This window comes from Anopheles maculipalpis, chromosome 3RL (genome assembly GCF_943734695.1).
Source record: "Anopheles maculipalpis chromosome 3RL, idAnoMacuDA_375_x, whole genome shotgun sequence".
In the NCBI taxonomy this organism is placed as follows: Eukaryota; Metazoa; Arthropoda; class Insecta; order Diptera; family Culicidae; genus Anopheles; species Anopheles maculipalpis.
The window spans coordinates 9659706-9684957 of NC_064872.1; the positions used below are offsets into that span (position 1 = coordinate 9659706).

The window sequence follows — 25252 nt, forward strand, 5'->3', positions numbered from 1 at the left end:
AAGTTTTGAAGAAGCAATGCGTATCGCGCACATTGCACACACTACATGCTGCTGTGCTCTACTCACCGTTACCATGGTAACAGACGCAAGTAGTTAACCGATATTGCATGCATGCAAGAGGCAAAGAGACAGAGAAAGAAGGAGACCCACGATCGTACGGTGCGTTCGTGACGGAAGGAAAACCAGGGAGGACATACACAAAAATCCAGCTCCGGGTTAGTAGAGCCATATTGCGTTTGCGGTGAATAGTTTAGTACTTTATTTGTGCATTCTCATTCCTACTCTTTCGCAAATATCGTTGTTGGCCATGTGTGAGACACTCGTTGTACTGTTGTACTATTGATGGAGTTCTGTGCGTGTGTGACTGCAAAGCTAACACTGAGCAAGTGAGTTACTCACGCTGATCATGGGCCTTGGTGCTGACATGACCTGAACGGGTGTGATCGTACATATTTGTCCTACATCTCCTTCCCGCTCCTTCTTTCTGCCAGCCTCTTTATCTGTCTCATCTCACCGTAAGTTTGCTCCTTCATTGCTGTAATTATAATCGCAAGTCTTTCCTGCGTTCATTATGATCTAATAATTTCTTGGAGACATTTACTACGCTGCCTGGCTAGGATTGCTAAGCTGCAGTGTTCGATACAACAAGAATTACCCATGACAATTCTTGCAATCATCTAATATAAGCCATCTTTCAATCACACGTTTCATTATAATTTGCATTAGTAGATTTACACGATTAGTACACTAGTGCTTCCGCAACTGCATCACCCTTGCTATACTTTTCAAGCTGTTCAACTGCTTTTGTGTGCTGATATGTTGTCGAATGCGCTACTCCTATCAACAATGTAATCCATCCAAATCTTAAAACATTTTCCGTTTATGGTTTTCTCTCTCTCTCTGTTTTCCAGAGCTAGGCGAGCAACAGGTGGAGATACCTTTATTCCGTACCGAGGAAGGACGATACTTGGCCACATGTAAGTACCGTACCGTGATTCCCGGCCATCAATCATCGATTACGAGTAAAGATTGATATCGTCCAACTTTGTCTGCCCTTAGCGCTGGGAGATCCGCTCATCAAAGGACTAACGGAGGTAGCAAACAAACGGCCGCCCGATCCAATCACCTATCTAGCAAACTATTTGTTCAACTTTGCCAATCAGAAATCCAAAACGGGAGGACGCAAGGAATCGGATAACGATTCCAACAATAACTTCATCGAAGGTTCCGTCAAGCAAGCGCCGGGAAAGGAGGTGGAAAGCTCGAGCAAGCAAACGATTCAACCGGAACCCATTCAAGGGTCAGTGGGCCCCCCACAACCGATGGAACCGAACGTTCGGGAAGATAGCCAACCGTCACCCGACGAGCCGGATATGGTACCGGCACCATCAGATGATCGGGTACAGTTGAGAGGCGGCGAGTTGCAATTTCTGCGTGGTTAATCCACTTTAAATATTTGTTTAACAGGATGAGCATGGTCAGAGCATGTTACACTTTGCCTGTGCACGATCACATGGCAGGAACGCTCTCATTCAATTGATTGAAGAATCGGGCACCAACATAACATACCGTGATGAGCTGTATCGTACGGCCAGAGATGTTGCACTGCAAGCGACACAGCCTGATAATGCCAAGGAAATAGATCGCTACATAATCGGGCTGGTAGCAAAAGGTATGAACAGAGGGAAATATTCTCTATACTCTGAACGGGATATCAATCTACGTATCCATTTATTTAGTTATCAGCGCCTGAAGGTGCATACCTTAGCTGATACCATCATAGATCATTGGATGCATTTTAAATTTTACTTGATGTGGTAACAGACACGAGTTGTTCCCTTCTGACTTTTCTCGAGACTTTTACCAATGCGCCAGTCTTCACATGTAAGGACTAGATTTCTCATCCCATCCAAACCGTCTCCCTGTCAAACAAAAAAACTACATAGATAGATTTGCATTAATGTAGCCCTAATGTACCCTAAAAATTGCATCATTTAAAAACGTGAGCTAGACGTAATTAAGAGAGTTTTCTATAATAAATCATACTATCCTCTGATAGTTCAATATGGGGTACAAGACACGCATTTGAACAACTAGTTCTGGGGCTTCCGTTCGCCCGTTCGTACCGTTATTGCCAAGTTAGATCAGCGTCTCTGATCTTATTGCTTAGCTACATCGGCTTTTCTGATCTTCTCTCCTCGCTGTAGGTTTTTCTTTCTGGTCGTGTGGTGCGATAACCTATGAGTAGAGGCCACGATCTTTAAAAATATGTTTCAAGTCCTAAGAACAGCATTTTGGTCGACCAAAAATGAATAGATAACGCTCGCTGTCTAAACAGATTCTCGTGAGGGGAAGAAAAAGAGCCTAAAGTCATAATTATGCTATATTTTCTTCCAATTTATCCAATCATTTTTGTTCACACACTAAACACACCAACACACAATAAATGTTCTGCGAATTGCATACATTTAGGCGTTCATTACATAGTGAAGAATAAATTTCCTGGGTGTCTCTTTTTCCTTTTCGCATCTTTTATCTTTATTCTTTTTTGACATAGACCATTGAAAAATCGGGCTTTAAGTTTATTCAAAGTTACATCAAAGCTAAATTTGCGTACAATGTCACTCACCTCTAAACATGCGCGTTATTGTAACAATAAAATCTTTTCACATTCTTATCAATTCGTTTTCAAAGGTGATCTTGATGCGCTGAACAGTATGCTGCTGGAAGGATATGATCACATCATGGATGTTGTAGCTCCGGATGGGACCACCATCGAACAGGTTGCTAGTTCACGTGGGCATCAGGACATTGTTCGATTTTTGGAAGGAATACGTACATTTGAGGTGAGATACAAACAAAACCCACATGCTAGAATGAACTACTAACGGAAATTTTTGGTTAACTCAGGAAAATCGTGAAAATTTACTCGGTGCCGTACGGCAGAAAAAATTTGAAACCGTCGTCAATCTCACAAAATTGCCAGACGGTGCCAAACTTGTTCGTGCAAAGAACTATTATGGTGAGTGATCAGGAACTAACTAGTTTTTAAGTGTAGGACTTTAGCACTTTACATTTTATTTATCGTTTCTAAAGGCCGCTGCTCGTTACACATAGCCATACTAATGGAAAATGAAGACATCGTCGACTATTTGGCGAGTAATTTCAAGGCAGCGCTCAAGATTGGGGACAATGTAAGTGATTTATATGCTGAAATGGGTAAAACTTATTCACAATTATAACTTTTCTTTTATATAGCTGGAACGCACTCCATTGCACTACGCAATGGGGGTAAGCAACGTGGAAGCATTAAGTCGCATTTTGATAAAAAATGGTTCCAAACGTGTACTGAAAGATTTGAAAGGACGGCAACCGAGCTACTATTTCATGAACAAGGCAGACATTTTACGTTTGCAGGAAGAGGAAAAGGAATGAGTGCAATAGTTGCGTAAATTTGTTGAATTAAAGACCAAACCTGTTTGTTACTAGAAAATTTGTACACACCTGTTGCGGGAAAGGGGTACATATGAATGAATGTTTTTTCGTCGTAGTAAAAGTCTCTTAAATGAATCTGCTAAACGTACACACATAGAAATAAAAGCTCTTCGGTATTTGGTTTCTGTTAAAACACGTCGTTTTTTTGTGTATTTTATTTTTAACGTAAAAACGTAATAACGTAAAAAAGATTTAAACGATTAAAATAGCTTGTATCTCACCTTGCTGTGTATGAATCTTGACCACGTTGACACTTCCCGTCATGCATGTTTTTCATTTGATTTAAAATGTAAATAAAACCAGCAGATAAAAGCATCCACCCAAAAACACGTTCCACAATGAGCTCGTCCCCAAATTCCGACGAGGACAGGTTAGTGCAAATGCATCAGAGAATTATTTCCACCATTACGTCGATGATTTTCCTCTTTTCATGTACAGAAAAATCGATTTTAATCCCCTACTGCTGGCGAGCGGCAAAAGGAAAAGTGCCTTCCTACCCTACAAACCATCGAACACGGTGCTAACAAATCTGCAGCGCGGAAACACCGAAGCAAACATTCCCAGCGAAATTTGTCTTAATTTTCACGAAAAAACGGGCCAAGGAGAAATAACCGAGGAACAGGTGCGTGCTGAACAGGCAGTCGATGCGGTAGATTCGGACCAATTTACACCACTTCATTGGGCGTGTTATTATGGTCAGCTAGCGGCAGCTAGTATACTTATAAAGTGCGTATTTCATTTTTGCAATTCAACAAACTTGCAGCTACATTAATGGTGGTGAATTTTAGGTGTGGTGCAGATGTTAACAGGCAGGCAACAGATATGATCACTCCGATACTATTGGCCGGTGCCGGCGGACATAACGAGATCGTACGATTGCTGGTGGACAAGGGAGCGGTCGTTAATCATATGGACATTGTGGGCAATACTGCGCTCATGTATGCGGCGGCCGGTAATCATCCGCACACCTGCAACGAACTGCTAAACGCTGGGGCAAGCTTTACCGATACGAACGAGGACGGAGAATCCGCTTACTCGCTGGCGGTGAAAAACAATGCCAATTTAGCGCAGGCTGTGTTAGAAAATCACATTACGGCTCTTTTAATGACGTGAGCACGGTAGGAAACGGGGCTTAGTATAATATTTTGTGATAATCAACGAACCAATTAAACAAATTCATCAGACGCGTCAGTTAGTTTTTAATGTTCAAAAAACATGCTTGTTATAAGCATAAAAAATAAATATTCGATTATAATAAAATGAAAATACACGTACTACCATGGCAAGCGCTGTAGACACGTATCACAGCAAAACAAACGGCTGTCAAACCGTATGTTTTCTCTCGCCGTCTCGCTTTGAACGTGTATTCTTGTTCCGCGTTTTTGTTTCACCCGCTGTTTTCGCTTACAATTGCAGCAAACTTTATCGTAAATTCTTCATTCCTTCTCTGTGATAAGTGCAAGCTGTTGGTGATTGGCTGGGAGTGCTGTTAAAGTTTTGTTTTGTTTGTTTGTTTCCCTTCTCCGTTAATGAATTAACACCGGGCTGATAAGCCTTTGTGTGTCCATTCCGGGTTCAACTATCGCGTGTATCGTCTCCCCTTTTCTCGAGTGCATTAGGTAGGCCCCTCGCTTCCATCGGTCTACGTGTTATAATTGAATTAGCTTCATTTTATTTGGTCAAAACAATAAAAAACGAAAGCTGCCCCCCCCTCTACCGTTATGTCTTCCGACTGGGAGGTTGTTGGCAAACAGAAGAAATCCCGTAAACAGACGGGCGGCGACAAAAAAACGCAATCCCAGAATGCATCCGAGAGTGCTCCAAAAATAGAAGATTCGGGTAAGTTTGGAACGCGAATGGATGCGTGCAGTGAGCGCGAATAGAATTAGCAGCCCTCCGAACCGCCCAACGTCGTACCGGCTTCTTTTGTTGCCGGTGGAACCGGTGAAACACACTAACCCATTCCAAGCGTCCGTGATGCGGAATCGTGTTTAGAATTCGATCGAAATTCGAAACAATCGGTCCGACGTTCGGAAGCTTGGAAGATGCAGTTCAGTTGCTAGTTTGCCTTCCGTGCACACAGTATACCGCACTTGGTCGGTAGTGGATCAGTTATAATCATTTTCACCGGGATTAAATCGGAAAGCGTGACAAATCTGTGGGCTTTATTTTTAGTTGACATGGATGAAATTTGTTCCCTGTATACGGATGTGAAGGACGAAGTGTTTGCCAAATTTAACGGCTTGAAGAACGCGGCAAACGGTGGGAAGGCCGACCCGAAAAAGACTGCTATCGCCGCGAATGGCAAACGCACGGCAACACCTGTACGCGATCAGCAGCAGCAGCAACCGGGCGGCAACAAAAGCAATCCGAGGGAGCCAGAACCCGCCAAACAGACGGGTTCGTCGAAGCCATCGTACAGGAATTTGGATGCGGCCTTACGTGCGATCAGTGCACCCGATCTGCACTCCCAGCTTACGGCCGTGAACGTGAGCTTCAAGGACAATCATTTGATGCTGTTGAAGGCGCTAACTGGAATACTGAACGACAAGCTGCGGGTGGAGGAGACGGACCCACTGTACACCAACAAGCCGGTTAGCTATCCGTACAAATCGATGCCCGAACCGTTGCGTGATGTTATCGACGATTGTATTCGGAAAACGAACGAGGAAAATGGGAAATATTTTTACGACCTAACGCTATCGAATTTGGCCAGCGACATGAACAAGGGTTTACCCTATCTCGGCCACAAGCTAATACTGCAGGCATTGGCAATTCACTATCCGGCGGCCTGCGTTAACAATCTGGCCCGCAATGCAATACTGCGAAATTCGTACCAGAATCGTAACAATATTGGACTAAACTTGCTGTGGGCTTTGGGGCAGGGCGGTTACAGTGATCTGGATGTAGGTTTGAAGGTGTGGCAGGACATAATGGTGCCGGTGATGGAGCTGAAAAACTACAACCGATACACGTGTGAATATGTACAGCGTATCCTCAAACTGCATCGTTCGCACAGGTGAGTTTGAAGTTTAATTTGAGTAACTGATGCATTAAAAAAACTACAAAAATATTCCGTTTTTCACGCGCTTACGCTGTCAGCTGGTGGTCGGTCCACCGGTCAGTAGTCAATATTATATTAGTTAAGTACATACTGTCGAAATTTCCAACCTAAGTGTGTCCCAGTACCGTTCGATCGTAATTTTCTAGATCAATTTGAAGAGTATATATATAAATAATTGCATGGTCAAAATCAGAGATTAATGAAAAAAGCTGAACAGAAAAAAGGACAATATTTTTTTATATTCATGGCTTAAGTGCCACTAAAAGGCCACAAAATGGCGAGGCAAATGTTGGATATTTTTTCTAAATTTACAAACAAATTAAAGAAAACAATGCAATTTGATTGGTTACAGTCTCTTTTGGAGCTAACACTCTTCAGACGATAAGCTTAGACTTATAGAATATTGTTGGAATACCTACAAATCGATAAATAACCCTTTATTGCTACTTGAACGAAGCAGAAGTTGTTGTTTTCGTCGATTATGATCGGGTCAGTTTGTGGGAAAATATACAGTGTTTACCATAGTACGTAGCTAACCATAAGCCTTAGAACATCAATCTTTCTACAGAAAGGAGATTAATGTGACTCTTCGGCACTCTTTGTCTCAATCCGGTGTTGTAATCCGTCTCATCCCTGTTCGAACCACAACCTGTTGTTCGTTGCCCGTAAAGTTACGAAATGTGGATCACATTTCAGATCGCTCTCCACAGCTGCCGAGTTTGGTATTTTTATTGAATGCCAATACGGACCCTCAATGTGCGCGGCGTAACCGTACCGTAATCCATAAACTTTAGTTAAACGTTAAACCCTAAAAGACCGATTCTTCCATGCTACCAAACATCGCCACATCTCGCACCTATTGTGTTGACTGTTTGCGCTTATTTATAGACTCAATCTAGGCGGCAGCGAGTTTCTCACCATCCTGAGCTCATTGACGACACAGCCAAAAGCGAACCGAGAGCTGGATGAAGCCGCCCAACTGCTGGTCGAGCGGTACGTGTTTAGCGCGCCGAAAGCGTCGGCCACGTTCGCGATGCTGTTCAAGAACATCTCCTTCATCACGCGACCGGAAATGATTTACTACGGGCTGGCGCTGTGCCTTTTGGAAGATCCCGAAAGTGCTGCCGTGTGGTTAGGTCTGTACCGGCACAATGTGGATACTTCGCTCGCAATTCTGAGCTACCTAAGTGAGTATGAAAAATCTTCATGAAATATTTTCTTTCTTTAAAATGTTTTCCTTTGCACTGATTTAACGTGCATCTTTGTGTGGTTTTTTGTTTACAGATACTTCGACTCAAAAATATTGTAGTAAATTATTAGGGGAGGATCATTTTATAAGATTCTTAGCGGAGTTGGATAAAATTAACGAAGAGCTGCTGCAATCTAAGAAGAAAACGGAAGGACTGAAAACGGTTACGAGCATACTAAAGGTAAGCTAATTTTAAAATTATACATCAATTACAGTATAGTGCAACAAACTCCCAAGGCCAATACGGTTTAAAATTTTTTGAAACAATTAACTGTAACTTAATTCACAAAAACTAAATAACTTGCGACAAAGGATAGCTCACCCGATCCATGCTAATCCATTCCCATTTCAACGAGCTTCACAACCATCGAAACCACGTTCAAATTCAATTCAACTCCAACCACTGCTTATAAACCGACCCACTTGACATTTATGGTTGCCAACGCGAAAGCCGTTTTGACAACACGACGGTTTACCCACCCTGCTCCACCCCAAACTGCGCACCCTACACCCTGGGAAAACCAACAATTCGGTCGTTAACAGCATTTTTTTCTCAACGCACAGTTGATTTTCTGCTTGTGCATCGTGAAGCCACGCATTTTGTCGTTGCCGATTTTTTCCTTCACACCTCTTTTCCAACGACGGAAAAACTGCTAGGTTTAGCTTGTTTAGTGCCCTCGACATCGACACGGTTGCGCTACGGTTGGTTTTATTGCGTGCGTGCGGCAAAAAAAGGAATATTGCTGGTTCAGAACTTTCCACGCTAATCGCGATGGGCTAAACAGCAACCCGCCCGAAAGCCGCGTAATAGCGTGCCCGAAGGGATAGAAAGGGTGCCAATGGTGCCGACGCGTTGATGATGATGATGTGCGCTGTGCTGAATGTAACTTCGCGCGGGTCGATTGACCATTTTCATTGATCGTGTTAATGATTCGTTTTGTGCTGTGTGTGTGTATTTGGTGTGCTTAAAATTTCCCAGCAGCATCTTTTGATTGAACGTGCGTCTGTGTGTGTATTTGTGCGTGTGATTGCGTGTGTATACCACCGCCCCTGGGAGTATAGAGACAGCGGAAATGCAACGCTTTCCGGGGGACGCCAGCATACTATCATCAAGAGGGAAACACCGCGAAGAAATCCACTTTCCAATGGCACACGTTGTCAATTATGCTGTGTATGTGTGTGCGCGCTTGTGGTGTGCAGTTCCGGCAAAGAGTGTCCGAGAATCAAGAGGAGCAAAAGTTGGAACCTGCCATGATTTCCCTTAAAAGTGTTCCAGAGTCCTTAACTTAGCAGCGGCAGCGTTTCTTTTTTATCTTTGCACGCGTTTTGTATGACATGGGTGGGAAAAATCAATACGTCACGAACCCATCACCCGCAAGGAAGAGGAACCAAGTGGGAAAATTTGACTACCATAGGCCGAAGTAAAGCTATCAATACGTGCTGGAATTGGATTTTTTTACCCTATACGTGTTCTCTATCCCAAGCAATGTAGCGAATTTATCTTTTAATTAAACGTTTTCTCAAGGTTCTCGCACTAGCGTGATCCAAATGCACTTCGCGCGCAGGCACACAGACAACAAGGAAGTTTTGGCCAAACCAGACGACAGAAACCTACTTTGCACAGATAATATTTTCACACCAAAAATTACATGAAGATATATGTATATGTATGTGCTTCTCCGTTGTCCAATTTGAACGCCACTGAACGCACCGAGCCGGCTGATTTTTAGTATTGCAGGCCACACACTACATGATCAGTTTTCTTTGCGATCAAAGTAGGCATGTCAGGAATGAGTAGTCGTACGGCGTTTACATGCAATGTGATGGTTTGCGTGTACGGTGGTACGACTTCCTCGCCCACCTCGGTAGTTATGTATGCAGCCGTATTGCAACTGCACCACCGAACAGTGACGAATCTGTGTGTTGATTTAATGTGAGAACTAACAATCGACCAACCCGTCCGAGGTTTATACTGGTTGTGTTCGGGCAGATTTCACATCTCGTACTTGTGCATACTTTCTTCAGGGTGGTGCGGAAAGTCTTCCACATCCCGGACAGTACCTGCTACCTGGGTACACCGGTTGTTTAACACTTAGCAAGCTTACCCGTGTGTTGTACAACGTGTCTGCTCTAGACTACCGGTGCTCAGCAAGCCAATGAAATTTGTCCTGTAGTAAGCAAAAGCGCAGGGAAGAGAAAAAGAACAATCTGTTCGAGGTCTTGCGCTGAGTGTTTCTGTTATCACCTTTCTTTTATCTTGTGCAGTGAAGCATACTTTGTAAGTGTGATGGTTGCTGACCTTTTCCGCCTCGGTTGAAGGTATGCAATCGCCTTGAGGATGCGTTTTTTGTTAATTAAGAATTCTGTAATTCCCTATCTATTTTTTCGAAACATCTTCGCTAATATGAAATTTACAATGATTAAACATGTACAAATACGCTCAAAAACACCCATATACATACACGAGCGCCGACTGAAGTCTCACGCAGCATCGCGGCAAAATAGAGATCGCATGTGGCGCACCCCACTTCAACGAGAGAAAAGACGTCTGGGACATTGGGCTACTCGATCACCACCGGCCACATGTATACCCAAAGCAGGATTTCTCTTGCACGTCTTCACACACACGCGCACACTTTCTTGCTTCATCTTCTTCACTCACCCCGCTTTATCGCTTCTCTTTCAGTTCATCGGCTGCTAGATTATTTCACCCGTAGGAAAGATAGTTGACCAAACAAAACCTGTCGTCTGCAAGGCAGCACCCGGTGGGATCTTCCAAAAAAACCCCACGGTTTGATGCCACGGTTAAGATTCCAGAAGGGGGGTTGTTTTCGAGGACCTAGGGAACAGTTCCTGCATATGTGTCTGTGTAAGCGAAAGCGAAGCAAGGTACCGTTAAATAATCGACGCAAAGGAGGAGGGGATGGCTGCGTGCCTGTTGGCTGTAAACGTGGTCGCGGCCAAAGTCGCGATTTCTTACCAATTTGCTTTTTCGCCTTTCCTTCTTACGGCAAACTACGTAAAAGGAAGCGGGGCCACTGGCCGGGCTCTCTCGGTTGGCAGTTCATTTACTGCCGGTAGGTCTCGATAATGGCTAATGCCATTACGTGTGGTAGCCGGTGCGAACGTGACGATATTTGGCATGCAGAAATTATTCACCAGCAACCGTGGCTGTGTGATGTTGTTGGTAGCCGATTAGAAAGTGCATCAGGCATAATAGCTTTGCGAGCTTCACGTGCGAAGCTTGAAACCTGCGAGCTGACAATGCTTTTCGGTATTTTTCTCTGTATGCAGCGTCAGCCGGTGTGGCTCGTAATGCACGGCCTAAGAACACGCATTGGATGTAAATAAAATTGGTCAAAAACAGAAAGATTTCGAGAGTCCACAGCGATTCAGAATATTTCCTAGGCTCTTCTGCCTAAATCTTTTCTCGAAAATGCTAATTGTTGCCCTATCGTATGCCAATATCAGCTGCTTTGCCCGATGTAAAGACTTAAAAGTATTCTAATCTAAAATTACATACTCGGTCGTTAAACATTTCAAACGGTTTGATAGCAAAATCCTAACCATTATGTCCAGAAATTAGCAACCGTTATGGTCTTCTTAGTTCATGATCAGCGCCATCTTTTTGTGAGATTCTATGGTGCTCATAGAGGGTATTTTGCTTGGGAATTCCTATAAGAAATACTATATATTTTGTTTTCTTTTAAGTTTATACACTTCTTGTTTGCAGGGTCGTGTTCTGGTTGCCGAGACGGTAGTAACGCCGGTGTTAAGACACTTAACGACTGGGTATCGAATCCCGTCAGGATTGTTCCCTAGTACGCAGAACGGATTATTCTGCTGCGAGTTAAAACTAAATCAATGAAGTTCCCGCCACATTTGCGAACTGGTGCAAGAATAACTTATCACGCCAAGGGTGCAAAAATGGTAGACTAAGTCATCTGCAAAGGTTGCTGTACCTCAGAACAAGTGGAAGAATTTAAAATGGTTGACTCATCTAGAATGAAGATGATAAATTGTAATTAATTGAAGCATAAAGCATGACATTACACGAACAAAATATTCTCACTTTTGTAATTTACTGTAAAATATATATTCCATTGAAAAAGTGGTCAATCTCCGCTTGATAATGTATTCCGGCGAAGTGCGAATGGAATGCTTTGCCGAGTGGGAGTGAATTTTGCGATTGTAATGGTGTCAGAGAACAATTTTTTTCTAAACATTCTTCGCCTCACATCTCGAAAAGATGATCAAATCCAAACAGAACATACACAATTGTGCTGCGCGTCATCGTTAATTGTTTACTTGAGCGCCTTGAGTTTTGACAACGAATCTTACCGGATTAATCGTCAACAGAATTTATTTATTGATGGTTTTTAACCTTTGGTACACCCGGTGCTTACCGCGTTACCTCAGATAACATCAAATCGGTGATCAAATCAAGCTCGAGATAATTCTTTGTCCACGTCTCAACAACTGCCGAGACTTTGTGGACAAATCGCGAACCACCACCTACAGCGAAACAGCTGTTTTCGGGGCTCAATCAAACAAGTGATGTGGCTTTTTCTGAATGGTCGAAAACTGCATCGGTGCTCCAAACACTCGGTTTGTGCTTCGTGTGCCGGTCGTGGGGCCGTAGTGATAAGACAGTTTTGGGCGATTGATTCCGAACTGCAAGCGCTGGGAAAAGGCATATGGTGCGCACTGATAACAAAACAGCACACAAGCGATGCAATCCGAAGGCAATAAAATGAAACAAAACGCCAAAATGTTTAGCGGCTGCGTGGCGCTATTGCCCACGACAGAAAGGACTGGAAAGGTCACGCAAAAACCCTTGGAGGTTTTTATTTAACATGAAAGCAATTTTATTTATTGTTGATCATAGAAGCTATTGTTTAAAATGCCTTATTATTGTTTTATAAATTTGGCACACATGCATTACTGAAGCGAAAAAGGTGATGATGACATCAATTTTATTGGTGTCTAACCGTTTTCCATTTGGTGCCGCAGAATGACATGGTGTACACAAAACAAAACCGTCTGAAGTTTCCAACGAGCGTTCCATAACTGGTCTGAACAAGTGTCGTCGGCAGCTACCCTTTTTTGGGATCTCGCACTGGTCACTGGACGCGAATTCTAGAGCAAGGATGATGATCTTTTAGAAAGGATCTTTTTTTTTTTGTTTCAGTAATGATAAAAGTTTTTGGGAATTAATTGACGCCTTAACAAAAAAAAAAAATAGCGTATCATGACGTGAGCCTCACAGAGCAAAAGCACGCTCATTACAATTCAGTACCTGAATGCTGTACCGGTTTGTATGTGAAGATTTGCTGCAATCCGCCCGTTTGTTCGAGGCTTTATAAGCGTAATTTATGCCCTTGGCGTACTTACGTAATGGGTGCCGCTAACAACGTGCACGTACTGTACTGAGAGAGAGAGAGAGAGAGAGAGAGAGAGAGAGAGAGAGAGAGAGAGAGAGAGAGAGAGAGAGAGAGAGAGAGAGAGAGATCGGAAACAAAAAAAAGGAAAACGCGTTTCCACTCCCACCGATTGTTCGAATCGAACGATATGTATTAGGATTTTATGCGTATGATGATCAGCAGCTAGCCTATCCTCATCATCATCTTCACCTACAGTGGTGCCCTGCGCATGATCGATCTTTTTAATCGATGAAGATGTTATCTGATCGGAAAGTTAACGCGTGAGACGACGACGTATTTTTATAAATAAAACCTCACGCACTTTCAAAATCCGATATAACGGTATCGATGTGAATAAATCGGAGAACCTAACCGTGATGAGATATCGAATTCGATCGTGCTATATCATGAAAGCGGTGGAAGCAAGTTTGCAGTGTCTCTCTGTAACCGATGATTGCAGTTTTGTGACGAATTGATTTGTTGTGTCGCACGTAAATTAAAGAAGATAAATTCATTGAATCATTGAAGGAATAGTCTTTGCGGTGTCCACAGTACATTGTGGTGAACTTGGGACATAGTGTTAATAAATTGTTGAAAATTTTATTGTGGAACAAACAACCGACCTACGAGGCGGTCCGGAGGTGCAGGCGACTGCGGCACCCGTCTTCACATATTATCCGTTTCGCAATCCATGTAGTGAGAACTACCTATTCAAATTCCAAGAAGAGAAAAAGAGAAGATCCATGAGAAGATAATTTGGACGGGATCTTACAGGATATCCGGTTTATTTTTATGCTTACCCAGATATTTTTGTACGAAGGGTTTTTAACTCTTTCTCCTATATTTTTGAAATCTTTTCATGATTATTTAGACTAAGACTACGTTTCCCATGTATTTTTGCCAACGTTTGCCAACGCCAACGAGGCTTTCTGACCGCTTCCCATCCATTTTGGTTTTCGTCCCGCAGTTTTTTGGGGGGTTTGAGGTATTTTTTGAATGAATTCAAAAACATCTTTTTTTCTTTTTACAATAAAACAATAACTTTAAGAGATGAATTAAATTAATCTTCTAGTAAGTTGAAAAGAATACAACTTTTACGTGTTTAATGACGCGTTTGTGATTAACAAATTTTTATAGTTATCAAAAATATACAGAAAAATAGACAGTAGATTTTTTGAAGAAGATTTTTTTCTGAATTTAGAAATTGTAAACATAAAATCACGCCAGTTCAGAAGAGTAGCTAAGAAATTGTTCATGCAGATCGTTCAAATAATTGGACAGAAATTGCGTCACAGTCATTTACACGATTTGTTTCATTAAGCCTATGAGGCACTGTAATCCATTGGCCATTGTTCGCCAACTGTTTATGGATCGCTCAAGCCGCCCGGGGAGTCTAGTGATGTTTTGCAAATGATTAGCAAAACGATTAGCAGGCAGCATGAAAGACAGCATGAGATGGATGCAATATTGGTCTTGTTCTTCTTCTATTCTATGCCATTCCGCGCCCTATTCTAGCCACGCAGTGTGAAATGGTCCATTCAACAATGCTCGGCACCACGATAGTGCGATACAGAGGTTAAAGGCTAAAATTGATCCTTCTAAAACTGCACGCAGCGAATGAACTTGTCCTTTCGGTCGAGCATGACGTTGAAGCACAAAGAAAAACGCACATACTCGCACACCTTCCGCCTTACATTTGTTGTACGTTCGATGAAGCGATCATAATGGAAACTGTTACGATGTTCTGCACATGCAGACCTCGTCCTGTTTGGTGCTTAATCGGTTTTTATGATCTTCATGCCTGCAGCACAGGCAGAAGATCCTTTGCCAGCGGATTTATCGAACTTGATCAAACAAACGCGGCTCAAAACACGTCTTTAACAGCTAGTTCTTTCCGATACCTGCTTAAGTGCACATCAAACACTACCCACATCATCATCTTTGAATCAGTTGCTTTCGTGCCGGTGAAACCAATTCCGATTCGTAGTCATCTTTTTTTTTTTTTGGTGGCGTATCTTGATGTATCTTTATTCAATTATTTCTTTCCTTAAGCTAGTTGCATTCCCTCTCTTGGTCGTGAATTGTGCATTCCATTTACCTCGTGCGTTCGTTGTAAAGTTGTAAAACTTTGATCGTGCATATTCGTAACGTGTAAAGTGTAAAGTGTGTAATCGAAATCAACTCTACATTGTCGTATATACCGTAACATCCCATCGCGAGGAAGAGAACGAAATCGTACATAGGAGTTATTTACATATATAAAAGTGTCCCCTGTCTCTGCAATAAAAATGGCCTCGAAGTCGTCCGCTGACAAGAAAACCCAAAAACAGAAGCCGCAAAACGCTAACCAAAACCAAAACCAGAAGAAGGTAACTGTCTCGTCGGATATTCATAATGGTCGATGGAATTAGTTCTGTTTAATTGTTTCTATTTTAACAGCATAAATATATTTGGTGTGTAAAACAATGTTACTAAATAATTATCCTTTCTTTTCTACACCCGTTTCCCTTAATACGCGCAGGAAGTTCAGGGCAAATCGAAGAAGAAGCAATCGTCCAAAGCGAGCAGTAAATCTTCTTCCTCGGTGACGTCCATCCTCTGCAGCTTCCTGCTGGCCACATTCCTGCTGTTCGGTGTGACAGGCGCACTCATAGGCTATGACACGTACCGGGCCGGCGGCAAGTTTGAGGCTTCGTTCACCGGCCAGACGCTGAAGCAGGCCGGACTGCTGCCGGCAGTACAGGACGCATGGACCTGTACGATGAAGTACAGTGCCCGCGGTTACAAGTGGGCCGAGGCAAACGTACCGGTGTACTATCAGGCTACCAGCAAGGTAATTTCTTCACATTCATTTACTTATTGCCGATAACGAGAGCACTAACCCCCTTTCTTTTACAGGCCCTTGGACCATACGTAGAATTTTCGATAGATTTTGGTAAAGTTCTCTGGAATGGCACGAAGAAGGGTTTCGCAAATGCTAAGTTGCTGGTCGGACAGAAGCTACCAGTGGTGGCCGATTTTGTAAGTAGTTGAAAAAGAAGAGAAAAAAAGCCAAACGACCAGAGAAGATGGACTTTAATGTCACTTATTTTCGTTCTTGCTTTTGCTTCAGATTGAACAGTATGCACCGGGATTGCCGAAAAAGATTGGTGATGCTTCATGCGCGTTCTGTGACACCGTGAGCACCTTCGCGTCCAATGCGTACAAGCATACGTACGAGTTCTTCAAAACACAGGTGTTTGTGTAAGTGTGTCGCTTGGTTTTTGCCGCCGGGGGAATGGTTTGGAAGAATTTGATGTTTTTTTTTTTCTATGGAACGTTTATAAGCAGGACATGATTTTCATAGAATGGTTTTTAAAGGTTTTCTCAGATATTGTTAATTCTGACTCGTCAGGAAATCACGAAAACGACCTCTGTTGGCCAGACGATTGTCGGGGACACACTTATGGAGTTTAGGAGTTGAATATGCGGGACTTTGAAGGTACCGGTACCGGTCTCTAATCTAGATAAATGGGGCCTGTTTTTTATGCCTTATCCCGGGTATGCTCGGTTACCTTAATAATGATTCTTCTTCTTCTTGGCTTAACGACCATTAAGGTCATGCCGGCCGGCTTTCTAGACTGCCAATACCACGTAGTTGGTTAGTCAGTCCTCACTACGGGGGGACGGTCCGGATGGGATTTGAACCTCGGTCCTGTCGTTTGAAGACCGGCGCCTATATCACCGAGCCGCCCCTAATAATGATTATTATGGTAATTTTGTCACCAGGAAGGATACTTATCATTTTGAACTAATCAGCTTTACCAAATATTGACAAGCTTTTATTTATTCCATTTCCAATTTATTATTCCATAAACGAAATGAAATAGTGCCCTGATTCGGTGGCGTATTGTGGTCAGTTGGCGGCACTTTAGCAAAAACTGTCCTGGACATAAATCTAAAGAACATGTGTTTCCAGAACTTTTTGGTCTTTGGCGACCATATGCTTCACCAGGACAGGACAGGACAAGATGAATAGGTCTTCCGATAAACCTTTGCGCAAAATGATCTATGGATCGATGTGCTGAGCTTAGTTGAGAGTCATTTGGCTGGTTTATCATATGCAAGCATGAAGAGTTTTGTATTCAAATCTTGTTCAAGGTATTTTTCACCTTTTAGATAGATGCTCTGACCCCTGGATGAAAATTTCACAGCCTTGATTATCCTCCTCTTTTTTTGTGGCATTTTACGATAATGGCGACACTGCTGCGTGGCAGGAAGAATCTATTCTGAACAGGAATTGAACGTTTTGGTCTTTTTCCAGATATGAGAAAAGATTGCCAACTAGAGGATCAGTAATAAAGCTGATTGGTCGAACAATTATTCACTTGTCAGTTCTTCGATTATTTTGGTCATGCTTTAAATTCTTTCGTGCCATCTTTAAAACCGTTTTTTGGTGTTATGCCTTGTTGTTATGCCACTTACAGATAAGTTTATGCGATACGATCATACTAACCTTTCGTTTTCTTTTTACCTTCCATACAGTGGGAAACTTTCCATGGAAAGCTTGGGAAAAGCCTACAACAATACCCAACAGGCTGCTGCTCTGTACTATAGTTGGTTCAACGATCAGGTTGATTTCTATGCCAAACTCAAGTAGAACGAGCGTCTCACCGTCAGTAGTAGCAGCAGCAGCAGCAGCAGCAGCAGCCACCACAACAGCCACAACAACAACAACAATATCCCCTAATCGAACTCCTTTTGGCGCGCGCGAAACCTGTTCCGGTTCCGATCGACGTTTGTATGGGGTTGATCGACGATCTGTGATTGTTCGTGCACCACTGTACCAGCGTCGTTACCATCACTTCGAACCGGTGTATCTTTAGCTAAAGTGGAAGAAGTAGTTTTAGGGGATGGAAAGTGTGTATGATTTAAACTGAAAAGTGTGTGTAATTGTTTCTAGCAATAAGAAAGTTGTGCGAAAGCTAGAGAGAGACAGAAAGAGAAAGAGCGATACAAATAGTCATATACGTACGTACACAAAATGGGGATGAAAAAAAAGGGGGTGAATCATCTTTTGTTGCAATTCGAAGAAGGATACATACATACACGCGTGCGAGGAGGGATGCATTTGTGAAAGCATTTTAAAGATGCAGTTCACAAATTACACTCATTCGCTTACTATCAAATCCCGCAGGGACGGAAAAGAGAATCCTTTTGACCCTCATCCAGAAGATGATCCACTCGCTACTAGACTGTGTTTCTATTTTTGTGCGTATGTATTGGTGTGTTTGTTGTGTGCGTGTGTGTGCGTGTATGTGTGCACTTTAGTGAGTGTTTCATACAATCCAAATCATCTGGCCTCTTCCGCCTCTCCTCCCATGTTGCATACTTATATGTGAGTTTTGGTTAGTGTTAAATAATGACCATGGAAGATGGAGGACAGAATTAAAGAAACAGGAACAGGGGACTGGGAAGGAATTAATAATTAATTTGATAATAGTGCAATGGGGCTAGGAAGAAAAAAAACACATTAGAAGAGACGATCGACTGACCGCAAATGATCGTCGAATGATCTTCGAGTGTGTAAATAGCCATAAAGAAACACTAAAATTTCCTCTTCTTGTGCGGCTGCTAGCTAAAGAGAACAAACAAAAAAATTGTGTAAACTGTATCAGTCGTCATTTTCTCAGATAGACAGACTTTTGTTTTAGAAACATCGTTTTTTTCTAATTTAAAAAACTACTACACACACGCACGCGCGCGTACGTACACTCACGCATTGTAAAACAAGTCAATAATGGGCGCTGTATGTTAAATGAAACGTTGATTCAAACAACAATAGCCTGCGCAACTCTCTCCCACTCTGGCCGAAAGTGTTAAGTCAATCGTTTTACTACCCCTTCCTGTCACACCCCCTGTCTTGTTCATTGGGATTATCATCATTCGGCGACATGTGGCAAGAAAATTCATACCCATGAAAGAGGCGCGAGAAAGAGCGTGCAAGAGACATTTAAATTGAACTAAAAATGGATTTTTTTTTGTGGTGGACATACGTGGATATGATGACTGTTTGCTGATGGGACAGGGATCAATGGATAGTTCATATCCAGTCATATATCCCATATAGCTTCCTGCCACAGGCGCTACAAATTTGGGTTGGCCTGTCTTCTCTTCAATCTGGCGCTCGGGAGGACCATCCAGGACTCGGAGGAGAAAACTTCGGGGACCATCTTCTATCAGTCAATCCAGATCCTTGGCACACTTTGATGACATATGCATATTTGGTTTGAGTCCCTCCTATGTAGCATAAGCTTCGAATAGGTCATCGAAAGAAACTTCATCTATCAGGGGTCAAAAGCCAGCACCGAGAATAACAACATAGATGTTGCATTAGGCGTAAAAGTGCTGCTACAGCCTGTTAAAAAAATTCATGAATCTTCGATCCTTGGGTTTTCTTTTGTTCTTTTAACTTTTAGTTTAGCATTCGAAAGCGCAAAACCGATCGCGCCGGTTTTATTAAATATTTCAAACAACGGTAAACGGGAGAAATTCGCATAATTGTTGAGTATCGAATATTGGACAAATTCCAAAGGTCCAAATACTTCGATTAAGGGATTCCGCTATCCAAATGCCAATTTAAGCGACCTCCTCTTCCTATAGATGCAACAATCGGATTGTATACAAGGATTACTCAGCCGGCACACCTTACAGTCTGAGAGGTCTCATACTACATCAGATTTTGTCTTCTATTTCTCTACAACTCGTCGTCCAGTCGACTCATAGTACCAATCCAGAGCATCTCTCCATATCATCAAAGTGTGATCCCTCGAGTGCTCGGAGAATAAATAATTTCCACAAACGATGTAAACCAGAAGGACGCTTCAAAAACACATTATGTCGCCTAGGTAATGGATGAATGTATTTCAATAGTAATTTACAAGGAATTTACGTATTCCCCTATAGCGCATTCTCCCAGATCGTATCCTAATAGGCATCGACACGTGGCGGCGGGGCGTAATATTCATCACCCTTGCGTTCGCCATTCCATCCCTGACGATGTCTTTCCATTCGCATGGCCTACAAGGTAGCACACACAAAATGTTTGGTCATTAGCTCAATATACAAAAGAATTGATTGATCTTGCATATTTACATACCCGGAACCGTGCAATCTGTTTCGCCATGAACGCACACTCCTGGAAGTCGGACAGCAGATCGGCACACTTTGTCGCACCACGCACCGTACCGTACGCTTCCAGACAGTCGATCGACGCCATCTCTAGCTCACCACACTTGTGGTACTGCTGGAAGTTGACCATCGAAGCGGTCAGATCGGTAAACGGCGAGCGGAAGAACGGTCCCAGAGACATCTTGTTGGTCTGCAGTAGTTTCGGGGACGAGAAAGAAAGCAACAGTGATAGTGAAAGTAAGATCGTACACCTTTGTCACTGGTTCCGGTTCGCCCGTTCCGGATTGAAATCTGTGTCCTGTGACGAGACATCATCAAAATAAAGCAATTGTGATGTAACGTTTGGGACAGGATGAATGCACATCCATTGCGGACAGAAATGCTTCGGTGAACGTGTTTCTTTCTACAATATTTGCTCCGGATTGTGTAAAACGTATGAACAAAGTACTAAAATGTATAAAAAAGCGATTAATTACGAGAAATAGAAAAATTTGCTAACCTTTCTCGATTTGCGAACACCACTGCTTTATTATTATTGTAGTTTTTTTTCGTGTTATCCGTATGTCAAATCTGACAGTCAACACGGCGGACAGACAGATGGTTGTCGTTTTTCAAAAAGCTCTTTTCGGAATAGACATGAAAGAAAATAACGAAGATTATGTACTATCGACTATCATTCCTTTCGCTGAGATCCTCGAATGTGTTGATGGTTTTTAAGTTAGTTGATCATTTCTGTAGACAGACCTGCTAGGCTTAAATAGGATATGCAGTGTTATGTATGCTGTTTGTGGCCAGATGGCTTTATAAGTAAATAAATAAATATTTTTCTTTCTCTAGCTTGCTCAAAAATATTAAAAACAAATTACTTGTGTAGTAGAAAAAAAATTAATATAATGAGTAGTTCATCTATATCGGAAACAGTAAAAATTCTTTAATTTAATTCGTTATTTAACCTTTAACCTAATACTTTGGATATTCATTCATTCATAGTCACATCCATCTCGGGCCCGATTGTCGTACGATCGCTGAGATCTTTGATAGGGGTCATACTTATGCTTGTTGGAATCGTACGATCGACTGCTAGTGCGAGGATACTCCCCTTGTCGATGATAGCGTCCTCTGTTTGTATCCGGTGTATACCGTTCCTTACGATTATCTCTATAGCCACGCGATGCATCGTATGATCCGCGATAGGTGTATCCGTCGTAATACTCATCATACACACCACTCTTCCGATCGCTACTGCTTGTACTGTACGATCGTGAGCAATCGCTGGTACCATGGAAACTCCTTTCTGATTTGAGTCGGTAGCTCGAGCCATCCTTAGTTTCATACTGTTTGGAACTGGACGGTTCATCAAAATGTCTCTCTTTTCGATACCTTTTACTGTTCGAAGCAGCTGCATCGTAACCACTCGGAATTTTCCTTACAGCACCACATTGGATCATTGGCATTGACATTGGCTCAACAGCAGCGTTATTCTCCTCCATAGATTCACCTTCCTCCTGATCCAGCTGCGACCCGTGCTGAACTTCTTTATCTTGCGTTTCCAACAATGTCGTTGAAGCTGCTTGCATCTGTCCACCAAACTTGTTCGGATTCGGCAAGATGAACATTTTGTTGGTCTGCATCTTGGATTTACAGTTCGCTAGCGGATCGTACGACTTGAATGCGAAATCATCCCAACACTCGGTGTCGTCCTGTAGCGACTGTCCATCTGTATCGTGTTTCTGCATACTGGAAGCATCCGTGTTGTAAATAAGATTTTCCGCTGGATCCTCCTGCTTGCCCGCACGGCCAATTGTTGTTTTTTCGTAGATATTCTGATACTCAACTAAATGATTTCGGCTCGAACATGTTCTCATATGTTGTTTTAGCTCCTCTTCCTTCACTAGATGGGATGTGTCGAAATAGCAGGCAACAAGCTTAATTTCCGGATGCTGCCGCTTACACTTGACGAGATGCAAAGCGAACGTTTTCGCCGATATCTGATGCAAAGGATCGAACGGGCACTGGCGTATGTTGGACATGTTTAGAATCGTTGATTCCACCTGCAAAGTAACGTAGTTCCGATGTAGTTATTCGGGTCGGAAAATTATGCTGCTGCAGCGTTCTTACCCATACGTGAATCGCGTTTCTTATTTATGCTGACGCTGTTGTTTATTGCCCAGTGCATTCACACTCAATCGCAATCGTTCTAGCTAATAACCAACACGTAATCCATGTACGTTACGTACGACCTAGCTGCCTTTGTCTTGTTGCTTGGTGTACACAATAAAAATGGAATGAGTGTAAAATGACAACACGAACAAAATCGTGGCTGTCATCACTGATTTCAAGCCTGATGTGGTCAGTGTTGCCCAACAAATAGCCTCATCTTTCTTGTAGTTTTCATCCGAATATGATGATTAGTTCAAAAGTAATTTTATGGGGGCTTTCGATCTTTAATACCTTATTCGCCACTACATTTTAGTCATTGAAACGAACATAGAAAAATAAAATCAAAGCAAATGGATTTGTATCGAACATTCGAAAATCCATTTCGAATGTTTACTTTTTGAACCGTTTGACATATGCGCTAAGAAAAGGCCTTTTAGGGAAGCTGTCAAATGCGACGGTGCCAAATCCGAGGAACGAGGCAGGAAAAAGGAACCAACCAAAATATTCTCATTACCTCTCTTGCGTGTTTCTTTCGCACCGCGAGACAACGGGACAGTTTATCTAAAAAAAAAAAAATACCCGAAAGCAATGGTGAATAACTTACAGAGAGACAGTAAATCAATCTAACTTTTTTAGAGCTAGAATAGTTCTAAATTGAAATACAAAACAATGGAAGAGTCTGATGAGTCGGTGATACAGCAGCAGCCGCAGCCGCAGCCGCAAGCATCGAAAACGAAGGAAGAAATTCTTGAAGCACGTCGTGAAGCACGGCGTAAGAAAATTTTGGAAAATTCCACCAACCGACTGTCGAAAATCGTTGGCCAAGAAGTATCGCCCCCACCGACACCGTCCGATGCGGGGGAAGACGAAAGCATTACCAGCGCGGACAATTTAAGTAACGAAACATTTCCCGCAAACGATGGTAAATATCCGGCAGCTTCTTTGTGTGTGCGTTTGTGACGAGACTTGTAATCCGTTGCTTTCCATAGAAACTACCTCGGAATCTTCATACAGTGTGTATCCCGATCCGCTGGACGAGCGTCTGGAGTACATTAGTCCACAGGTCGAGGCACTGCTGGCAAACTCGGGCCTTAACGAGGAATCGTTTTTAAATGCGATGACCGGTGGCGGTGGTACGAGCCAGAACGGTGACATTTTCCACCTGCTTAACACACTCAACCAAGCACAAACAAATGGTGGATTTTTGGGTGGGAGTATGGGAAGTGCCACCGGATCGCAACGATCATCTGCACCCAACCGAACTACCACCTCCGCGGTGCAAAACAATTCCTGGTACGCTAAAGCTTTCCGTAGCAAAATTCATCTAGTAGTTGCATCGATCGTAGCCTACTTGCTCTTCGCGACCGGTAACGAATCGTTTATCGGTGGTAACGTGTTTCTACCGCTGCTTGCTTGGGAGCTGATGGAACTGCTAACGATTGGAAGCGTTGAACCGGCCGGTGGTCAGAAGCTACTCGGTATCGTGTTCATGCTCGGTGGCATTCCGATGAAAACTTCTCAAACCATCATGAAGCTGATGAACACGGTCAACAAGGTGCTGAAAGATGTGGCGTTCTTTATGTTTTTCTTTGTCCTAACGCACCTGCTGTGGAGCAGATTCTGGTTAGGGATCGAGCTACAGTATGTGCTAGGTTACGATCAGCTTACACCACCGTCGTAGTGTTCGTTCCGGATGTTTTGTGGGCCGCTTGAAAGTTCGGGATCGGGGTATAAATGTATTTAATTCTTTTCACTTGTTCAATCTACATGTAACTACTGTTCCCCTTTAATACCTAAACATCTTTTGATAAGGGAAGTCATGCATAATTGAAATTTATAGAATGCCTAAACCAATTTGTTTTTCAACTTTTTGTGCAAAAAGAAAACTTTAAAACCGATTTTAAATATTTTTTCTATTGATATCTCTATACATGTACGACCCGCCTAACCGGCTAGGGCATACGTTTTGTAAGGGTAGTTTTCATTTTCCCGAATTTTAAAGTCAATATCTTTCGATCTGCTCATCGTTTTTGGTTGAAATTTTCAAGAAAGGTGAGCCTATTTGTGAGACTGACGAAGATGGAAAATAAATTTTCAACTACATGTAATACGCTGGGCAACAAATAATCGCACCTTTCTTGAAAATTTTAAGCACTTACGACGAGTTGCTCAAAACAAATTAAAATCCAGAGAAATGAAAATTTCCCGTACAAAATGTATGGCCTAGCCGAGTAGGCGCGGTCGTAGAACTACGTGTATATTTTTTGTTGGTAAACACTACAGTGCAAAACTAGCAAGGAAACTAATTTTATTACTACCATTTTATCTCGTCAAAAAATTCCTCCCAATCTGGCAAAAGTACACCGGCGATGGTAAGGACGAAAACTGAGTGTGGGATAGAAAAAAGGGAAAAGAAAAAGGTGTATGAAAATAAAACAAAACGTATGTGCTTTATCGCTTCGTACACACACACACAACATTCTGTAAACAAAATTCAATGGCACACAGAATATTAGTTAAATGTACCGAAACTACAAGCGGGAAAGTTATTTCGGAAGCGGAAAAAACGATCAACCCAACAAATGATTTGCTTCACTCACTAATCACGTTAAGCTTTATGGTGTCTACAGTAAATCGTTAATTCAAATGTCGATTACAATGGCAGTTGAATACTAAGTTCATAGCAAAATA

At 42.5% G+C, this 25252-nt stretch overlaps 7 protein-coding genes across 9 annotated transcripts in view; 4 read left to right on the plus strand and 3 right to left on the minus strand.

Moving 5' to 3' along the window:
- LOC126564707 (homogentisate 1,2-dioxygenase) overlaps positions 1 to 25252 on the minus strand; it is a 650355-nt gene that overhangs the window by 454706 nt on the left and 170397 nt on the right. The window lies entirely within an intron of this gene.
- On the plus strand, positions 74 to 3435 carry LOC126560387 (uncharacterized). Its single transcript, XM_050216347.1, has 8 exons — positions 74 to 89; positions 912 to 977; positions 1060 to 1400; positions 1468 to 1672; positions 2695 to 2846; positions 2911 to 3022; positions 3097 to 3194; positions 3259 to 3435. Exons 1-8 carry the CDS (start codon positions 74 to 76, stop codon positions 3433 to 3435), a joined length of 1167 nt encoding a protein of 388 aa, XP_050072304.1.
- LOC126565386 (ankyrin repeat family A protein 2) lies at positions 3825 to 4608 on the plus strand. The gene is made up of 3 exons (XM_050222560.1): positions 3825 to 3865; positions 3934 to 4221; positions 4284 to 4608. The coding sequence occupies exons 1-3, from the start codon at positions 3834 to 3836 to the stop codon at positions 4606 to 4608; spliced, it is 645 nt and encodes a 214-aa protein (XP_050078517.1). The 5' UTR covers positions 3825 to 3833.
- LOC126564225 (transmembrane protein 214-A) lies at positions 5166 to 17965 on the plus strand. Its single transcript, XM_050221207.1, has 8 exons — positions 5166 to 5334; positions 5671 to 6514; positions 7448 to 7746; positions 7844 to 7989; positions 15753 to 16064; positions 16130 to 16252; positions 16344 to 16474; positions 17756 to 17965. The coding sequence occupies exons 1-8, from the start codon at positions 5217 to 5219 to the stop codon at positions 17868 to 17870; spliced, it is 2088 nt and encodes a 695-aa protein (XP_050077164.1). The 5' UTR covers positions 5166 to 5216; the 3' UTR covers positions 17871 to 17965.
- The window catches only part of LOC126565684 (uncharacterized), a 343737-nt gene continuing 338576 nt past the window's right edge, over positions 20092 to 25252 (minus strand). Inside the window, exons 1-3 of one of the 2 annotated variants that reach the window (XM_050222883.1) lie at positions 20901 to 20971; positions 20370 to 20591; positions 20092 to 20290 (exon numbers count right to left, since the gene is read on the minus strand). In XM_050222883.1, coding sequence (XP_050078840.1) covers positions 20198 to 20290; positions 20370 to 20582 — 306 coding nt within the window. In that variant the 5' untranslated portion in view covers positions 20583 to 20591; positions 20901 to 20971 and the 3' untranslated portion in view covers positions 20092 to 20197. Of the gene's footprint in view, positions 20291 to 20369; positions 20592 to 20900; positions 20972 to 25252 lie in introns of those variants that run through there. The other variant, XM_050222884.1, reaches the window with a different exon arrangement.
- LOC126564953 (uncharacterized) lies at positions 21382 to 22431 on the minus strand. The gene has a single exon (XM_050222084.1). It carries the CDS (start codon positions 22429 to 22431, stop codon positions 21382 to 21384), a length of 1050 nt encoding a protein of 349 aa, XP_050078041.1.
- Positions 23229 to 24255, plus strand: LOC126565080 (uncharacterized). Its single transcript, XM_050222218.1, has 2 exons — positions 23229 to 23483; positions 23551 to 24255. The coding sequence occupies exons 1-2, from the start codon at positions 23231 to 23233 to the stop codon at positions 24240 to 24242; spliced, it is 945 nt and encodes a 314-aa protein (XP_050078175.1). The 5' UTR covers positions 23229 to 23230; the 3' UTR covers positions 24243 to 24255.